We start from the raw sequence: 19378 nt of genomic DNA on the forward strand, positions 1-19378 counted from the left end.
ATGCTCCGCATTAAAACTAAAGCATTTCCCCTGGTACTATTTTCCTCCACTCTGCAGACTCAACTGAAAAAAGAATTCAACCAATTGAAATTAAAAGGATGTCAAAGGAGGGAAGGAGATTAAACCTATTCACAATTGTTTAACTCAAAGATGGTGCAGAAGGTACTGTGACCACCACTTTTAAACCCTTGTCCCACCAAAAGCACCCACCTGATGTTTTCTTGCAACATGGAATTTAGAAAGGCACTACAGATTGTACCCCAAATTTCATCAGCTGCTTGCCTGCACCTCTACCAGCCCTGCTCCACTTTGGAAACTACACCCTCCGTTCATAAACATTAATGGGATGAAGCCCATGTCACAACCAGGCACAGAGTTAATGGGAGTCACTTTAACCTCTTCATTTCTCAACAGTTTTATTGCCTTTAAGAAAATTTTTGTAAAATATAAATACAAAGGCAGAAGATTTACTTACAAAGTTAAAACACAGATCTCAAACATAAACACACAATTCAGAAAATTTAGTTTATGTACAGTTTCAAGCAACTTCAACATATGTTAGTTTTTCAATATTTTACAAGGTACAGAAAAAATAGTTCAAAGTCTTCTTTAAATAAAGAGCATAAAATGTTTAAACATATATAAACAATCCGGTTTGATGTGTGAAAACTAAATTTCACAGCTTTTAAATTAGGATATAAAAGTTCTTACAATTAGTTGATGCGTATGGATATGGTTTAATTTATATTACAAACTATTGAATTATATTCAATAGTGCTTACCTGGCCAAAGCAGGTAATTCTGTAAACAAAAAAAACAAAAATAATATCACCAAGTGCCTTACTGAATTCTATCTCCCAAACAAGCCACACGACTTTGATCACATCACCTAGAAAAAGTATGTTCTGTGTAATCAGTGCTTTGTATGAAACAAAGTCAATGTGTGTGGGTGTGTTCTTTAAAAAAAAAATGTGTTCCGAGTAATAACAAACTTATCCCAAAGCCTGTGTGCATTTAAAGAAACATTATATAACAATTTCCGTAAAAACTGATTGAAGTTAAAAAAAAATTCTTCCAAAATCCATCCAACTGGAATTCAGATCTCTTATATAAAGGAAAGATATTTTCATATTTAATAGTGTCCTTTCTTTACAGAAACGATTTCCTCTGAACACATATACATAAAGGAGTAGCTGTATAGAGCGCTGTACATTAGCGGCCTGGCGGTTCACCAGAGGATGTCGAAGGGCGGCTCCTCGTGCGGGTGCAGCCAGTGGAGCTCGGAGCCCAGCAGAGTCTTGAGCTCGCTTGTGAACTCCACCAAGTCCAAGAGCTCTTTGCTCTCTGGGTTGAAAGCCTCAAGGTCCGTAGCACAAGAGAACAACTGGCTGAGGGAAGTCTGTTTGTAAAACTCTGCCTCCGTGATGGTGACGACCTCCAGGTTGGGGAAGTTGCAGCGGAAGATGCGAGATGACATTTTTAGCCTCTTCACCACGTCCGAGAGCAGGAGCCAGTTCCGTGGTCTGCGGAAGCAAAGGAGAAAGAGGCTCCAGTGACTGCCAGTAAGTGACAGGACTCCTGACTCTTCCCCACAGCGCTGTGTGACAAACCCTCCCCAATCCCACAAGCGATCCCTCTGAAATCAAAGCTGTCACTCAGGAGTCGAATGTAACATGAGCAGGTGTGCATGTATTTACTCAGAGTACTGCTACCTGCAGCTTTGGGAAGGAAGGATCCAGGCATGCAGGGGCACAGGGACCTGTAAAACCTGGGCTCCTTAGTGCCCATGTGTGCCAGCAGCCATCCCAACTCAGGCACCTAAAGGTCAGCCCACCTGATCCCAACTTTCATTGCACCAACCAGGACATGGCTTATAGTTACAACCACAAAATTCAGCACCCCTGGCTTCCAGAGATGCCAATATTAAATAGAAGTCAACAGTAAGTTGGGGTTTTTTTTTGTCAGATAAACAACACAATTTTAAAATTCAATCTTTGTAGTTGTCCACTTCAGGGAATTAAGTTAGATTGATCATCCATGTAACAAAAACATACTAAAACCCACACTCCTTCATGATCAATATTTAAAACTAGCTGTCATCAAAACTGGTGCAAATGGTAAACAACAGTCATTTACAAATCTAATTTATATCTTGAATATAACAGATAATACAGCTTTCCAGGTCTTTGCTTATTATTAAGTATCATAGGATCTTCATTAAGATACTTATTTGTTTGTTCCAATTCAGAGCTTTAAACTAGTTTTGCTAAAAAGTCTAGAAAAGGAGTAATGGTGTCATTTTGTCATCCACAAAAGTGTGTCCACTCAGCAGCAAAACAGAAAAGCCCATGAAATACAATTGACACCTTTCAAACTTGATACCCCAATTTAAGTGCTAGAAGCATTTCTGTTTTGGAAAGTTATAAACAAGATGCCCATCTGGGATGAGGAAAGGAATTTGTGTTCAAAATCACTTGTCCCACCTGGGAATATGGCAATAAGAACTCAGCCCTGACAAACAGCCTTTTCCCCTCTCACGTCCCATTAGTTTATTTCCAAACAAACCCTAGCAGTTACAGTATTGATCTCTCATTTATGTTACATAAACACACTTTTTCCCGCCAACACAAACTGCCACCAACCCAAGCAGATCATCCCAGCTGGTTTTACCCCAAAATTTGTATTTGTTCTTACCCCTGAGAGAGACACACTTGAATGTTGTAACACGGCAAGGGAGGCTCATCCAAAAATTCAAATTCAAACACATCGCTAAAGCCATCTTCATCTTCATCACCTGGGCCAGGAGGATTTGCCAAGACATCAAATCCAGATTCATCTTTTGGATCTAAATAAAATTGAATAAAGGTGCTAAGTCAGCAATGGAAAGACTGTTGCAGATCTTGCTTTTTTCCCCAATAACGTGATCTGTAAACAAAATGAGTTTGCTTCCTTCCTAGCTTCCTCCACCACAACAACAAAACAGCCCCCACCCCCACGTTTTTAAAGTCTCTGCATACAAAGAAATAAAGGGCAACATTTGCTCACCGCACACAGAGCTGCCATAGAAATCCCAGCACAAACCAGGGTCATCAACACTCCGACCTTGCAGGTCAGTTAAATACTCTGGAGAGGAAAAAACAACAACAAAAACATACTGATGAGAACAAAAAGCTGCCAAGTTAGGAGACCACACGTCACAGAGCCTCCACACGGGTCCTCTGTACCTTCCATCAAAAAATCCCACACCACACTCCTGGCACACATGCCACAAACAACAGCACATAACCACCATTCCCCCACATCAAATAATCACCCACCACATCAAATAATCACCTAAGGTCTAAAAAGGACAGACCCAACGTTAAGCTTCAGGTACTGAGAGCAGTATCTTATTTTTGTAAAGAAAGGGTGTACCACATTTTTTGGCCTTCACAATTATTCTTGGACTTCACACAAATTTGAGGGTGAAACTGTGGCCCCAAATAAACCGATGAAAAAGGTTTTTTCACACAGGTATGTTCACAAGATGCAGTTCTTTTCTACAGATATAATTTCGGAGATTTACAAGCTGAATTGGTGAAAAGATACTGGGATTCAGGATGCTAGAAGTCAAAGATACTTTGGACTTTACTGGAGTCCTGAAACATCTGTATGCTTTCTATGCTGCACCATTTAAAGAGGTAAACAGATGAGTACTTAAACTCATGGACATGAACACTGCAAACATGCTCAGAGGTAAGTTATTAGGAGATGCAAGTGTCTTCATCCAAAACTAAGAGGCAAAAAACCCCTAAAACCATGTTACAACATGGATATGTTTAAAGACAAGAGCCTTTAACGTATTTTTACAGTATTTCAGATATAAAACAAGGCAGAACAGGCAAAACAAAAAATAGTCTAAGATAAGAAGCAAGACCATGGGAAAACATGTTTAACAAACAGCTATTTGAATTGGCAAGTTTCTTATTTCCATTTCAAGCAGAAAACTGAAGGCACCGAAACAGCCCGCTGACCTACCCACCTATTAAATCTGACAGTGGAATAATCCTTATGACTTTTTAAGAGTTTCAATTAGAAGGAGCCCCCAAGCATGGCTGTGCTTCCCACATGCAGCCTCTGGGTCTTTGCAGGCAAACAGGGAGCTACTGCAGCCCAGCCCACCCCACGGCTCCGTGGCGTGAAGTCACCCCTGCCAGGCAGGAGGGACTTTGGGGGACAGGGAACAAAGCCCCATCTACCAGGACCAGAAAGTCTCATGCAGCGTGGGTACAGACCTGTGAGGAAGGTCTCCATGAGCTCACTGTGGGTCATTTTCACAATGGTCCTCCCAGAGTAGGTGGCCAGTGTTGGATCAGCACCATAGGACAGCAGCAGGCGGACAATTTCCAAGTGGTCGTTCTCGACCGCGTCGTGGATCGGTCTGGTGAGGAATAAAAGGAAAATCACGGCGTTACTTTTTGACTCAACAGTGTTATGCAAATGTTTCTGACAAGAAACTTCTGACTGTAGATCAAAGTTATTTATAGAAAGTAACTCTATTAATACAGCTGCCAGTCATCTTATTGTCGGTTTTACTTGCACATCATTCCCCTCCCTTCCTGTCTTCAGTCAGACTGCTCAGGGCACATATTTCTGTTATGTCTATTCCTTGCTGTACACATTTTCGAGGGACAGTAAAATAATTACAGCCCTGTAAGGAAAAGCAGGAGTTTGTGTGAAGCCTCACAAACATCATTTTGCTGCAAGTCACTCTACCGTTCCAAATCTCTGCCAATTTAACAGCGTGTTGTGGAGCAAGGCTCATTCAGCCTGCCTCTGGGCAAGCACGGAAATCAGTTACCCGAAGCTCCTAAATTATGTACACAGAAATAAGTTATGAAAATTTGCTAGGAATTAAACTTCCACACAGAACATCCTCTTTAAACAGTACTTGTGAATATATTTGCAGCACAATTCAACCCTTCTAATCAGAGAATAGAAAAACATGTTATTTTAGGTGTAGTCCACCCAGAAATTAACGCATTTCATGCGCGTGAGCAATCCATACAAGCTCAGACATAGATTTTGTGAGCCTTCAGAAGGATTATTCATTAATACACAGGCCTGCAATTCCAGGTTTAGAATTTCTTATTGCTAATTATAAATCGCATTAACTTTTGCCTTTAAAATTGATTACACGTAACAGGGAGTTGTCTGGAAGTAGAACATATTACCCTTCAGACTAATGAAGATGTGTTAAAATCCCATCTTTTCCTTAGACAGCAAGAGCAGGGAACTAAAAGCAGAGTCCGATGCGTGGGCAGCGATCGTGGCAGTCCAACTCAGCACAACACTCCTCCTCTGGGCTGTCAACACTGCTGCCCCCAGCAAGGTTTCCAAGCTCTCAGGGAGCTTGTACGAAAACACAAGGAAGGACTTTAACCAGGATCACACACTGCCTTCCTGGAAAGCTTTCCCAGTGATGTTACCACGGGAAAGCATCTGGAAGCACAGCCAACCTCTCCGCTCCGCCTCCCGCTCCGCCGAGCAACGCTCGGCTCACAACCAGGGCTCCAACTCCCTCCTGCCAAGAGGTCACATCCCAGAACTCCTCCCTCACAGGGCAACGTCCCCTGGATGTCACCACTGCTTTGGATGACCTGGCATCCACGAAAGCTCAGGACAGAGGAGAGGAGGATCAAATCAGTCACAAGAGGATGGCACACCACCTTTTTCCCATCTATTACACAGCACTGCTGGTAGCAGGAGGACTCTGGTAAGTCTCAAGAAGGTGTTCCAGATGTATTTACTCCAAGTACTTTCCAGCATAGCTTAGGGTGACTAACACCTGCTACATGAGAAGGGATCTTGCTTGCACCCATCTTGCTGGAAAGCTGCATGTCGTATTGGTTTTGACATGTGCACAATATACTGACATAAGGAGGTGCACTTGGGGACTTGGTGGTTTTTTCCCTATGGAAAGAGGGCTTATCCCATACTGCCTGCCTCCCATACACCCCATGCCACCAACAGAGTGAAGCAGGTGGTCCTCGAGCTGCTGAGCACAGTCCTCAGTCCAGCCTGTGCCAGTCCTCAGACCCTTGGCAGCAGAGGGCACAACATGCAGACACCTTCAAAGCCCAACACACCACTCCTGGGAAAGCCACCTTGACACTTTAAGACCAGAGAGGTCCATGAGGATCACTGGAAAAGGGTCAGGATATCCCTTCTCTGTTTCTGAGGAAATGCCTCTAAAATAACACTGAACCTGATGCCTTTCAGACACAGTGTTGGAGGAGCCAGCATTCCCAGGATTCCCCAGCAAATCTCACCCTCCCACCTCCACCTACTGACTCAGTGCTTCCCCACAGGGAAGCCTCACACGCAGGATCTGGTCAGTGCTACATCACAGTGTCACATCCCAGGTGACACCAAGCAGGAGGCAACAAATAACAGAGGTGCTGACACGGGGGCTGCAGAAGGATCGGGTGTTTCTTGCTGTCAGCAAGCAGCTGAGGCCTGAGCTGCTGGGTCACGGCACTCTGAGCATCCACAGCAGCAAAGGTCAGCCCTGCTGCAAACCCTCCCGTCCCCCACTGGGCACGAAGCATCCCTGGCTGAGAGTCTGGCAACAGGCACCAGGAGGAGATCAGCACTACGGCTGCTGCCAAGTGCTGGGAATGCTTTTTCTCCCCCACTCCCTCGCTTTACTGGAGTCTTTAATTTTGAACTCTTTTAAATTTTATTTCAGAATTACGATTTTCTGGTTTTGGGAGGGGGTTGAGGAGCGTTGTGGGATTACTGGTTTGTGGGTTTTCTTGTTTGTGTTTGGGGTATTTTTTAACTGACTTACCTAAGTGGCTTTTGAAGCAGTAATGAATTCAAGATGATCCCTTAACTTATTAAAAACAGCATCTAAATCACCGCCCGGTGTTTCAGTTGATTTAACGACACTCAGACGAGTTTATTAAAGGGTGCCTGGGCATTCCCCAGGAAGGAAAAACTGCAGCACATGGGCTGTAATCCTGTGATGGAACCTCCTTCTGCCTTTTGACAGGTCACCCAGCCCAACGTGGTGCTGCAGACAGAGGCAGCAGGGCAGGCACCAGGGCAGGCAGAACCAGATTTGTCATCTAGGAGTACACAGGGAGGCTGCCTGGGCATGAGGGGAATTTATAGAGGCATGGGGAAGGAAAGGCGTAGTAAAGCAGTGCGGAAGAAGGAAGAACAATAAATAGAAGGAAGGAAAGAAAACACTAGCTGGATGGGGTGGGTGCGGGGGGAAAAGGAGATTCCCCATAGATAAGTTAAGGGAGAAAAGGCCAAAACAGAGCACTGACAGACTCTTTTACTGGCTAGAACAGCTTCTTGGCAAGCTCACGAGCGGAACCATGCAAAGGCACAGCTATTTGTTTGCTTCTCCCAGCAGGGCCAGCAGAGGAGGGAGTATTCTTCAGTCTTGGCAGAGCTTAACCATCCTCTTTGTAGGATGCAAAAGCAACTACTGGAATAGGCAACTTTTTCAGATGTGAAAATAAAAGAAGATCCCTGGGAGTCCTCTCCTGGGCTGCTTTGCCATACAATCTCTTCCACCCTGAGCATCGTGGAAATAAACACTCTCTATCCCTAATGGTACAGTAAACGCAGCACAGCTCGTTTCTAAAACAAACCCTCCAAAAGGCCCCAGAAGGATCTGGGGACATTCGAGAGCTGCAATATCCTACAAAAGACACACATCTCAACCCTCTCTTGTGTACTGCCGAATTCTTCCTACTATTTTTACCACCCCCAGAGTTAGGAAAACACTTCACTGGAGGGATTTATCATTCCACCACCAAAATCATAAACTATTTAGACCAGTCAGGGTTTGCTCTCAGCCCTTCAGGCACCACCAGAACTCTCCTCACTGCAGCCAGAGGTCTTGAACTCGCCAAGCAATGCCACGTTCTGGCATTTTGTTTTTGTTTCCATCCCCCCACGGAAGAGGCAAGGCACGAGTTGCAGGAGGGCAGCTCCGCAGGCTGGCTCTTCTTTAACGCAATTAGCTGCTGGAAGGTATGGCTGTGCCAAGCCCAGCTGAAAGGACACAGGAAGAGAGCCATCTTGGCATGGTCCTCGCAGGGAAAAAAAATAAATAAAAAAGGCTGAGCTCATCAGCTGCCAGCGGGAAGGATACAGCAAAACTGGCTGCAGAGAGAGAACCTAGCGGGCGATGCGGAGCCCTCGCTAACAGGCAAGGGACGTCTGTATTTTTGGCATGTGGCTTTGTTTCTATAATGGCATGGGTTCAGCTGAAGAGGTAAGAGGAGGAGAACAGCGAGATAAGGCCAGATACACGCGGCAAACAGCCTTGCTAATGTCAGCTCGAACACTCCTAGCGGAGCTGCGGCACTGACTGGGGTCCTGTCAGGGAAGGGAAGCTCTCACCTCTTAAGCACGGTCTATTATTATTTATAGGTAAGACGATTAAGAGCCCTCAGTGACTGCAGCACCTCGGAGACAGGTCTTAAAGATCTCCGGGTTCTACAATAATCTTTGATTAGGCACTAATTGAGCAGCAGAGTGCTTGTGTATTCAGGGTCTGCAGGCACTGCATGTGGTCTATCAGCACAGGGTTTAAGGGGAAAAACATCCAAGACCTACCACATTTAGCCTGGCCAGATGTGCTGTGAATAGGGCAGAGAGGGACATCCTGTGCCGAGCTGGAGTGAAGGGAAGGACTGCACCATTCCTACACCCCCAGTGTCTCCTCCTTGTCCCTACACCAGTCTGGCGCTTTGTTTGTTTCTGGCTTCACCGGGATTTCTGATACTATCAGGAACCAGAGGCTGAACTCATCCCTAAACACACACATGCAAAGCCAGCCCGTTGATCAGAGCACCCGCAGCACTGCAGAGACGCGCAGACAGAACTTTACAGAACTTTCCTGCACCCTTCACATTCCCACGGACATCCTGCACACACCAAAGCCATATCCTCACCAGCCACAACTTCTCAGAGCGTCCTCCAAAAAGCCGAGGGCAGAGACAGCAAGGAACAGAGCCCAGAGCTCCAGGTGACCCCCCAAGCCAGCTCCCCACCCCAGCTGCATCAGTCACACCAGCCCTCTGTGCTGCCTTACACCAACAGGCTGAACACAACTACACACAGCCACTGCCACTGTCTGCAGCCCTCAGAGCTGCCACAGCACGGCCAAAAGTACCTGGGATAAGTGACATGGCAGAGAAGGACATAAAAAGCATATTCAGAGTCATTAAAAAAGCAGGAGAGAAGGACAAGTCTTTGACGGTGCGCATTTTGGGTTTTGTTTTGGGGTTTTTTTGTTGTTCTTTTTAAACCTTTACTGTGTTTCTAAGGGTTCTGGAATTTAATTTTAAAAGCAACACAGCTGAGGACATCTTTCCTCCTAAAAGTTAAAGAAGAAAAACTTTCAAGAGAGAAATGAGACTTGTCTTATGTCCTGACTTACTCTTACAGAGAAGTCTGATCCTGCCAAAAGGCAGTATGTTACACAGATTCAAAGTTCCTTACAGAAGCTTTTGCTCTCTGTCCTGCCCAACTCAGACCATCTTCCCTCTATATATTACTTGTGTTTTGGGTTCTTGCTGTCTGTTGGGCAGCTTTCCAAATGAAAAGTAAGTCTGCCCTCAGAAAAGAGAGGCAACTCTCTCAGGCACGCTGAGTTCTGACATTACCATCTATGATCAGATCATCATTATGTTATTTTCTAAAATACATTTTCCCAGAAACAACTTTTCAGGGTACACGGGCCAAGTTTCTTTCTTGAAAATCAGCTCCGTCTGTGACTAGAAATCAAAGGTGGACTCTGAACTGGCGAGTGATTAAGACTGCTCAGACACTTCCCAGGGATAATTTTCTATATAGGTTATTCTAGCGAGTGAGACAAAAATAATTTAGGATTCTTTTTACGGTAACTCACCGCTGTTGCACAGGTCACATATTAAAGCCGAAGGCAGCAGAAAATGTGAGGCTGTTTTTGTCAGCCTGGAGAGCTCAGAACTCTTACAAAGACAGGGGCGACAGAGGAGGAATCTGACAATCCAGTCGGGGTTTTAATGTTTCTCCCAAAAGCTTTCCTTTGGGCTGTGATGGGCTGGTGATGGGCCGGGAACAATGGGCCATCATGAACTTTTAATGGACCATCCTAACCAGACCTCTTTTTGTTTTCCTGACTCCTCCCTTCCCAAGTTAATAAATAAAGAGCTTAAAAACAAAAGAAGCAGCCTCTTAGTTACGCTAATTTTACCTCCCTGGCTATCTGGATGGTGATAGGGAAGGCGATAAACCATTTAAGATAACAAGCTGCAGGAGATTCGAAGAATACAAAGCGACCTGTCCCCAAAATGCACAGACTGAATAACGCTCTGCATATGCTCAGGACGAGTTACCCCAAGGTCAGCCTCACAGAGGTGGTCAAAGAGGTGCTTTAGGAGATACACAAGAAGCTTCAAAAAAGGTCCGGAGCAGCAATTTTTTTTCTCCACAAAGCTCAAAAGAAAAGCTCGCTATCTATTCTGCCAGCACAGGAACTAAAGCGCTCCTGCTATTCTGTGAAGGAAACTAAAAAAAGGCTAATTCGGGATTAAAAAAAAAGGAAAAAAGAAAAAAGTAAATCCAAAATATCAAATGAGCAGATAGTTTAACAGTTCAACAAACATTTTTATACAGCATATACAGGATTCGCACACCCGATCGCCACAAAAGCCTGAAGTGCTCTCAAAAGTAACCCTGCTAACAAGGCAAACTCCGCTCTTGTGGCACAACTCAAAGGACCTGGAGGGCACATGAGCAGGGCTGCGGCTCAAGTATCACTTCTTCCTGCCCTGCAGCTGGCAATTCCACTGACTAACAAAAACCAGCCAAAGCACAACTTATTGAAATTCCCGGAAGAAAAGAGAAATTACCCCGAACTCGAGTGACAACAGCAGCGTGTCCCCACTGCTTTATCAACCAGAGAGCAGAGCGGGTCGCAGAGCCTGGACGAGGACCAGGACTGGCAATAAGGCAGTGCTATCTGCTCTGAGAGTTTCAGGGTGGACAGGCAGGACGAGGGGAGGACAAAGGAGAGGCACAGAGGGCAGGGAGGCAGGGATGCCGCTGACCTGGTTCCATCCTGGGCGCTGCAGTTGACGTCCGCGCCGTACTCGAGGAGGTGCCGCACGATGCTCAGCCAGCCCCTGGCACAGGCCTCGTGCAGGGCACAGTAACCCGCGTTGTCACGATGGTTCACATCGCACGCCTTGTTTTCCAAACAATACAGAACCACTTCCTGGAAAAAGGAAGGAAAACGGATGAATATAGAGTTATTTCTTGCCGTGTGAATGCGCAGGTTTCTCTGCTTGAAGGAAAAGAGGGGCGGGAAAGAGGCTGAAGACAAAATCCCTGTGATATGCTAAGTTACCCTTTACGAGATGGGTCAGTCAAAAGGAAAATAAAAAGGGGAGCTGTTGACAGTCCTTTCTGTTCAGGAGACATAGCAGAGAGCACAACTTCCCTGAGCAGACTAATTTGGGCAAAGCGACACGGAGAGCTCCATGCCCTGCATGACCCTGTAACCCCCAACATCAGGAATTGTCATAGGCGGAGAACATAAAAATTTCACAGACAAAAACTCACAATGTTCCACTTCTGAGAACTTCTACATGTAAAGCCAGTGGGAAGGCTGTTACTCATACATCTAAATTGTTTTTAACAGAAAATTCTGCAAGTGCAACAGCAGCACAGCCAACGTCAGTTTGATTTTAAAAAGAAAAAGCGCACGACCCAAAACAAAACACATTTAAGACAAAGGATGGTTTGCTATCAGCAAACAGAAACCAGCCCAGCTCTATCGGGATCGGGGAAATCCCATTTTCACCCTCCCCGGTTTTCTGCATGCAGAAGTAAAGCCAGGCGCCGGGTTCCAGTAACGAGCCCGGCGCCGCAGGAAGCCATGTGAATTTAACACAATTCATCTTGCAGTCAAATACACCACGCTCCAGAGCCTGGGCCAGGCTCAGCTCTGCGCTGCCGTGCAGCCTTGGAACAATGACTGCTCCATCACTCAACCGAAAATTTAGGATGGTGCGAGTCTTCCTCGACTCGTGTCGGATGCAGAAGAAGGCAAAACAAAACAAAACAAAACACATTTCTAAGAGATGTTCGATGCATAAAATAGCCCCCACGTTCCCAGATTAGTGGTAAACCATTAATTTTGCATTTGAGTGACATCCTTGCAAAGCCAGATCCGGCACGGAGGGGGCGAGCGCTTGTTTTGCCAAAACAAGAATAAAACGACATCGGGCGCAGCGCATTTATTCCTCACGTTTCAAAATAAACCGGAAAGCCCGCAACAATCTGTGCTCTGGGTACACCTGACTCGAGAGCTGGTATCCAGGATACAGCATGAAGCTGCTCTTTTAGCAGGCCCTCACCAACCAGGCTAGAGCTGAGAGCTAATGAGCTGCCTGTCCCAGGCTCCAGAGCATCCCCTCCACCTGCCACGGGGATGCACCCACCTACCCCCACGCACCCACACATTTAACCCAGGACCCCCCCAGTCCCACCTCTCACCAAAGAGGGACTCTAAACGCTCCTGCTAATCAGCCCAAAGGCCAAAAATCAGTCCAGAACAGATGCTCTTTACCCTGCACATGCTCAAGGCCGTAAGAAAGGGCTGTGCAAAATTATACTCCGGAGGTATGAATTTTCCTTCAAACCAGACCACCCTGCCAGGCAAATTAGCAGATGGATATAGGTAGCAGAAGCAGTTGCTGTATTCAGCACCACTTTTAGCATGCAGTTACCGTTTAAAATAGACTTTGCAACCCAAAATAAAAGATGTTTCATCTATTTTTGTAAAAAGGAAAGGCTGGTCCTAGGGTGGAATACTTACTACTGGACAAAAAAGCTAATTTTGTCGGGCAATTCTGTGCTAAGAGGCTGTAAGAAGAATGTCATTAACCACAAAATGTAACCATAAAGACCAGAAAACTCTACATTGTTAATTAATTAAATGCCTCATTAACTTTTTTTAACATGATTTATTTAATTTACAAAAAAATGAGCCACCATTGCCAAATACAGGAACATGTGGTGCCACAAACACACTTTTGGTTTCCCAAGCATTTCTCGCTGAAGTTCAGGGAAGGCTGTGAGAGTGCCACAGGGCAATTTAATGTCTGCTCAGGTGCTCTGCTTAAACCAGCATCCTGAAAATCACTCACAGTTAATCCAAAGAGTCAAACTAGAACATAATCAGACACCCTCCACCTCTGCTGCTTGTAGTTTCTTTGCCCAACTACAAATAGTCAAAGTATGCACATATGCATGGTCCATCCTCATATGCAAGGAGCTGCCCTTCCTATGTACTTGTTTTACAGGGGAAGAGACCAGCATCCCCCGGGCCCCAAGAAACACTATAACCCCACAGCCAACCTCAAAACACAGCCCTTGGGTCAGGCATTATATGCTGAGCCTTAGCACTTCCCCCCAGCATCATACCAAGCCCCTGAAGTGATGTCCCCTCCTGGGCAGGACTCAGGAGCCCTGCGAGAGCTGTGCAGGGGCAGGAGGGTGCTCTGGAGCTCCTGCTCCTGTGGCAGTGACACTGGGAACTCCCTGTGCCTGGATAAGCCCTGCCTTCACATGTTGAAATACCCTATCACACATCACACACTCTGCTAATTTCACTGCCTTCCCAGAAAGGACTTAATAACAAACTGATGAGGGAACTTTCCAAGCCCATTGCCATGGTTTCACCCAAGCCAGCAGCTGAGCCCAGGCAGCCTCACTCAGTCCCCCACCAGCAGGAGCAGGGGGAGAACCACAGAATCACAGGGGTCAAAGGTGGAAAACTTGTGGGCTGAGATAAAGACAGTTTAATAGGCAAAGCAAAAGCCATGCACACAAGCAAAGCAAAACAAGGAACTCATTCACTGCTTCCCAAGGGCAGGCAGGTGTTCAGCCATCTCCAGGAGAGCAGGGCCCCATCCCACTTAGCGTGACTTGGGGAGAAAAACAACATCACTCCAAATGTTCCCCCCTCCTTCCCCCTAAATTTATACACTGAGCCATGATGTCACACAGTCTGGAATATCCCTCTGGTCAGTTTGGGTCACTGTCCTGGCTGTGTCCCCTCCCAGCCTCCCATGCACACCAGTCTCCTCACCAGTGTGGCAGCAGGAAAGTAGAAAAGGCCTTGGTTCTGTGCAAGCCCTGCTCAGCAGTAACAAAAACATCCCTGTATTATCATCACTGTGTTCAGCACAAATCCAAAACACTGCCCCACATCAGCCACTGGGAAGAAAATTAACCCTACCCCATCCAAAACCAGCACATACACACACACACCGAAAAGAAACAAGGCAGAAAGACAGTGTTTCCTCTCACATCAAATTCATTACACAAGCCTTCTGTAATTTTTTTCCAAAAAAGAATCTACACTCCCTGTAATTCCCTCTTCACAAAAAGTAAATTACAGTTTTAAGACTACCATTATCTCAAGTCATTTGTTTCAAATGGGGAAAGCAGAATGGATTCGAGAGTGGCCATATATTGGGATGGGTTGGTAACATCCTGCTGAAGCACAGCTTGGCGCATAAACCTAGGAAGGGAAAGGCAAAGCTTCCCACCAGCTTCATCAGGGATTTCCAGGGCTGAAGACCATTTGCTGCACTATCTTTAAGCAGCCTTGCTGGCTGCAGCCCTGCAGTTTATCTGACCAGACACAAGCCACACTCGTCCTTCGACATTTCACACTCGAGTCAGCCTCACACACAATTCGTACCCGCTTGTGTCGTGCTCCTGCGGCGATCTGGGGCACATCTGCCCCGTGGCACTGAGAGCAGGACAGGCTCACAGCCCCGCAGCATGCAGGCTCCCCACGGGTACAGCAGTGACACACACAGCCTGCCAGCACCTCTGCACGCCCAAGGGTTTGGAGAGGGATCTCTGCACAGCCTCGGGGCATCCCTGCTGCAAAGGCGGGCAGGCTGCCAAGGGCAGGCACGAGCTCATCCGGTCTCAGGGCAGTACAGCATTCCTGCCAGGGCTCGGTGGTGCCCTGCGGTGCCAGCCGCTTCCAGCTCGAGTCCTGAATCAGCACTCGGCTCCCTCTGCAAGCCCTGCTCTGATGATGCAAACTCGTCTGCCTCCCCTGCCACCGGGCTGGCACAGGGCTGCCATCGCAGCAGCCAGGGAAGCCCCCATGTGCCCACCAGAGGTTGCTGCCCTGCCAACAGGGGTGGCACAAAACTGACCTGTGTGCTTGCCAGAGCTCACAGACCAGCATACTACCTTGACTCGTCCAGATTTTTCTTTTCTTTTTTTTTTACATAGAGGAATTTCTTACTTCTCGACCATTCTCATTCTTTGTGCAGACAGAGGAAATTCAGCTTTCTACTAACTGCAGCAGTCTCATCACTATCAAGAAAAACCCCTCAGCTATGGAGCTCCCACGGATGATCAAACTATCACAGCTCACCATGGGCCAAACACAGCTCTGGCAGGGTGGCACAGCCACCCACCACTCTGAGCCTCGAAAAACACAGACAACGCTGGATTGTGGCAGCAGCCTGGGTGCATGGACCGGGCTCTTTCCCTGCCCTGCATTCCACCAGCAACAGAACCACCTGCTGCATGGCCAACACCACCTGAGCAACCAAATCAAACGGGCTGGATATTCAAGCCTACTAAAAACGTGGTGCTCACTTGAACTTTTGGGTGAATTCAAGCCAGAAAATGAAAATCTCCAACCAGCTGAAGGGAATGAGATGGTGGCACACAATGTTATCCCCAGCTTTCTGCAACCAGCCGGTTTGATGGCAGAGAGCTCCTGCTATAAAGCAAGAGGAGAGCCCTGGGCTCCTGCTTGAGCAGGACATCAGCCCATCACTCAGTGTGGGAGCTGCTCCCACTGAGCTGTGCTCAGCAGAGGTGCCAGGCACAGAAAGCCAAGTGCCCAAGCACACCCATCCTGACAGACCCCATGCAGGAAGAAAATACACACTGATGGTTCGAGCACATGCTACGACATATTTGGATTTTGGACCTACAGAAAATTAAGCACTTAAATTATGAAGAATACCATAGCACTGTTGTAACAACCACAGCCTGAGCTGAAGTGCCCTGGGTTAGAAGAATCCTTTGTCTAAGGTAAACAAAACCTTTCCAATAAACCCTGCCTTCCAGAGCTGGACAAAGCCTTGCTCCACACAAAACTCTCTCCAGCTATACAAAGGGCATTTCAAGGTTTCAGCAAATCCCAAAGGCTGGGCAGGCCCCACCTGGACCTGGGCTGATGCCCCCTTGCCACGTGGGGCTCAAGCCCAGCTCCAAGGTCCAGGCAGCCCTCTCAGCAGCACAGCAAACCCTGCAGCCACGCCGAGGGCAGCAGTCGCTCTCTGCAATGAAACACCTCTGCACCAGATCTGAAATCCAGCAACACCACTCATACCTACATGCCCGCATTTCCCCAATAAAAGCGTGCTTCAAAACGGCACAGCTAAGGGATTCATCGGTTTCTGATTTTTGTAGCAACAGGGGGCCCCTTTCATTAGACAACATTGTTCCAGCTACACCAAGCAGCTCCAGACGCCGAGTATAAAGCATGCAGAGTGCTGCTACGATGTGTCTGATCATGCAAGAGGACACTCCAAGCGCTACATCCTGTGTCACATACCAGATACTCCTTGGAGAGAAGAACAAAAATAAAACCCTTCTAAACTACGCGCTCCTCACAAACAACAAAAGCAGAAAACATACAGCTCATTAAAGATCACCATAAAGATTACTTGGGAGGGAAAAAAAAGAAAAGACATTCGTTCTGTTTGCAGATGGTTTATATCTAAAGGGAAGTGAGGGTTACCAATAAAACTTTACCCTTTGCTCATTCCCGTGGGATGCTGCTCTCCCTGCATCCCTGCCAGCTGACCCAGCAGTGGTGGGGACTCATTCCCACAGCAACCTGCCCCCAGTCCCCACACACCAGGGAAGGGGAAGCAGCAGGGGAACAGAGGCTGCGAGTTTCAACCACCCAACCCAAAGCTGCTGACTCGCAGAACTTCCATCTATAAAACTGGGAAGAGGATTTTAACTTTTGAAATTTAAAGATAAAAAAGAAACCACCGCGCAGGGCGCCGCGGGAGGCTCACCTCATATCCCAGGCGAGCAGCCCGCTGCAGCAGCGTCTCGCCCGCGTTCTTGTTGACGATGAGGCGCCGCGCCTCGGGCGGCATGGGCCGGCTGGGGGCCGTGTCCTGGGGCGGGCTGGCCACGGGCAGCGGCGCGGGCGGCGCGGGCAGCAGCGGCGGCGCCACCGGCAGCCGCTCGTACGGCTTCTGCTCGTACGCCTTGACTGGCGAGGAGTCGCCGTCCGAAGCTGGCTCCGGCCGCTTCCTGACTTTCCTCGTTACCGTTACCTGTCAAAAGCATTACGGAGGGGGGTGTTTTATCTTTGTTTGCACAGCACGGTGATGGGAGCGCGTTTTGTCAGCAAGGAATTACACTGTTCTACTCGTGTTTAATTTTTAAAGCAAGACTCGCTACAGCTTTTAAACAGAAGATGCTTCAACCCTGCAATGGTGCCTTCAACTAAGGTTAAGAAAAGCAAACACAAAATGTGCAAAGCGCCCATAGACAAATCTGAACGCAATCCCTGTTACCCTGCATGCACGACAGTGCGCTAGTTTTAAGCAAGCTGGCTCTGCCTTCTCAGAGGCCGGTGGACAATTAAGTCTAAATAAAGATACCTTATCTTCAGCATTTTCGATATCTGTGGTGTCATCCCCTGTCAGAGATGACCTCCTCCTCCTCTCCTGCAGTGCCAAGTGTTTTGTTTTACACTGACGTTTCCCTGATGGCTTCTCACACTCGCTGTATTTCGGCAGCAGAGACGCATGTTGGAAATCCTCCTCTTCGTCTGTGTACAGCCCATCTGTCTTCCGGCTTTCTTTAATTTTCTGCTGTTTGGCAGCCAACCTCGAGGCTGGAGTACAGCTTGGCTGAGCCTGCCTTTTGCTGTTTGCATTGGTGGATGAAAGGCTCTTCATGTGCGGAGACACCGGGAATACAGGCAAGCCTAAATGGGAAGGAAAGGCATTACACATCGCACGGCGCGTTAAACGGAAAATGCATTGCTAGCACTTAACACAAGCTCCTCGACTGCTTAAGAGATCTACAATTACATTTTCAAATCATTAATATTTTAAGCGTTCCACATCCAAACTGTAAACAGCATCTCGCCTGTCGACGCTACACTAGCGGCTCTCGGGCTCTAATAAAAACCCCTGAATGAAAGGCCCCGCGCAGGTGCCGGGCAGCGCCAGGGCCATGGGGATGTGCCACAGCCCGGCCACCACGGGCAGAGCGGAACAGCTGCAGGGAAAAACTCCCCTCCTTGCCTAGGACTGCCTGATGTGAAGGGGAACCAACTCCTCCAGCAGCCTGGGCCCAGCCCGGCTTGTCTCAGTGGGGTGTAAGCGCAGACACAGGGATGGTGAAGGAGGGGGGGACAGGGAGAAGGGTGGGAGCAAGGATCAGATTTTGCCCCCCAGCACAGGTGGGCATGTTGAGCTTAGCCCCAAGACAGCCCCAAGACAGGGAACACCTCCTCAGCAGCATTTTGACTTCAAACACAAGCCAAGAGAAAACTACTCAAGGAGCCATCCCTACAGAGGTTCTGTGCAAGCTCTCTGCCAGAAAGCACGGGGATTTTGCAGGAAAAGCAATCAGATATTTTCCCCAAAAGTGAGTCTTTCTGGGACATTGGGACAGTAAGGCCAGTGCTCTGCTGCCTGTGGCAGGACACTGGCAGGGCTGGGTTTTCTCTGGGGGTTAGTTCTGACAAGCTGGATCCCTCAGTCTGGGCCGCATGCAAAAAGCATGGTTAGTTTGGGGGTTGTTTTCAGAGTGCAAGCAGGCTTACAACAAAACAAGGATAGGAAAGTTGACTTTTTATAGTCTGAATTTCCCTTGGGAGGAGAATTGAGGTGACCTCAGAACCAGCTCCTCTGCAGAAAAATTAAAGCTTGCTGGAAAGGAAGGGACACTTCAGCCAAACAATACCACACAACCAAGGGAAGGTGTGGAAAAAACTTTGAGAACTTGAAAGAGGCTCCCTTGCTCTGAGAAGTCTCTGAAGTGATGCTACTTTCAGAACAGAAGAGATGGCAGGAGCAAATAAGCAGGTGCTCAGAGGAGAGATACCCTTACTTAAAGAGATTCGGTCCAGAACCAGTTAGTAAAAAAGAAATCAAAATCTAGAATCCTCTTGGTGGGCAGTTTCACACTTTAGTCTTCCTTTAAATAGACCTGTGAAAGCAACTCACAGAAGGCTTTCTAGATTAAGGATGAAAACAGAAATCCCTCAGTTGTTTTGAGCCACTTTCTAGAAAAAGAC

At 47.3% G+C, this 19378-nt stretch overlaps 1 protein-coding gene across 7 annotated transcripts in view; it reads right to left on the reverse strand.

Moving 5' to 3' along the window:
• Positions 1–390: 390 nt before the first annotated feature.
• Positions 391–19378, reverse strand: part of BCOR (BCL6 corepressor) — an 82646-nt gene continuing 63658 nt past the window's right edge. For all 7 annotated transcript variants that reach the window (XM_063393022.1, XM_063393021.1, XM_063393024.1 and 4 more), the window contains 7 exons: positions 17730–18058; positions 17133–17399; positions 11103–11269; positions 4275–4420; positions 3046–3123; positions 2695–2845; positions 391–1523 (listed from right to left, as the gene is read on the reverse strand). In XM_063393022.1, coding sequence (XP_063249092.1) covers positions 1229–1523; positions 2695–2845; positions 3046–3123; positions 4275–4420; positions 11103–11269; positions 17133–17399; positions 17730–18058 — 1433 coding nt within the window. In that variant the 3' untranslated portion in view covers positions 391–1228. The remainder of the gene's footprint in view (positions 1524–2694; positions 2846–3045; positions 3124–4274; positions 4421–11102; positions 11270–17132; positions 17400–17729; positions 18059–19378) is intronic.

The sequence above is a fragment of the Prinia subflava genome, chromosome 3 (genome assembly GCF_021018805.1).
Source record: "Prinia subflava isolate CZ2003 ecotype Zambia chromosome 3, Cam_Psub_1.2, whole genome shotgun sequence".
NCBI lineage: Eukaryota > Metazoa > Chordata > Aves > Passeriformes > Cisticolidae > Prinia > Prinia subflava.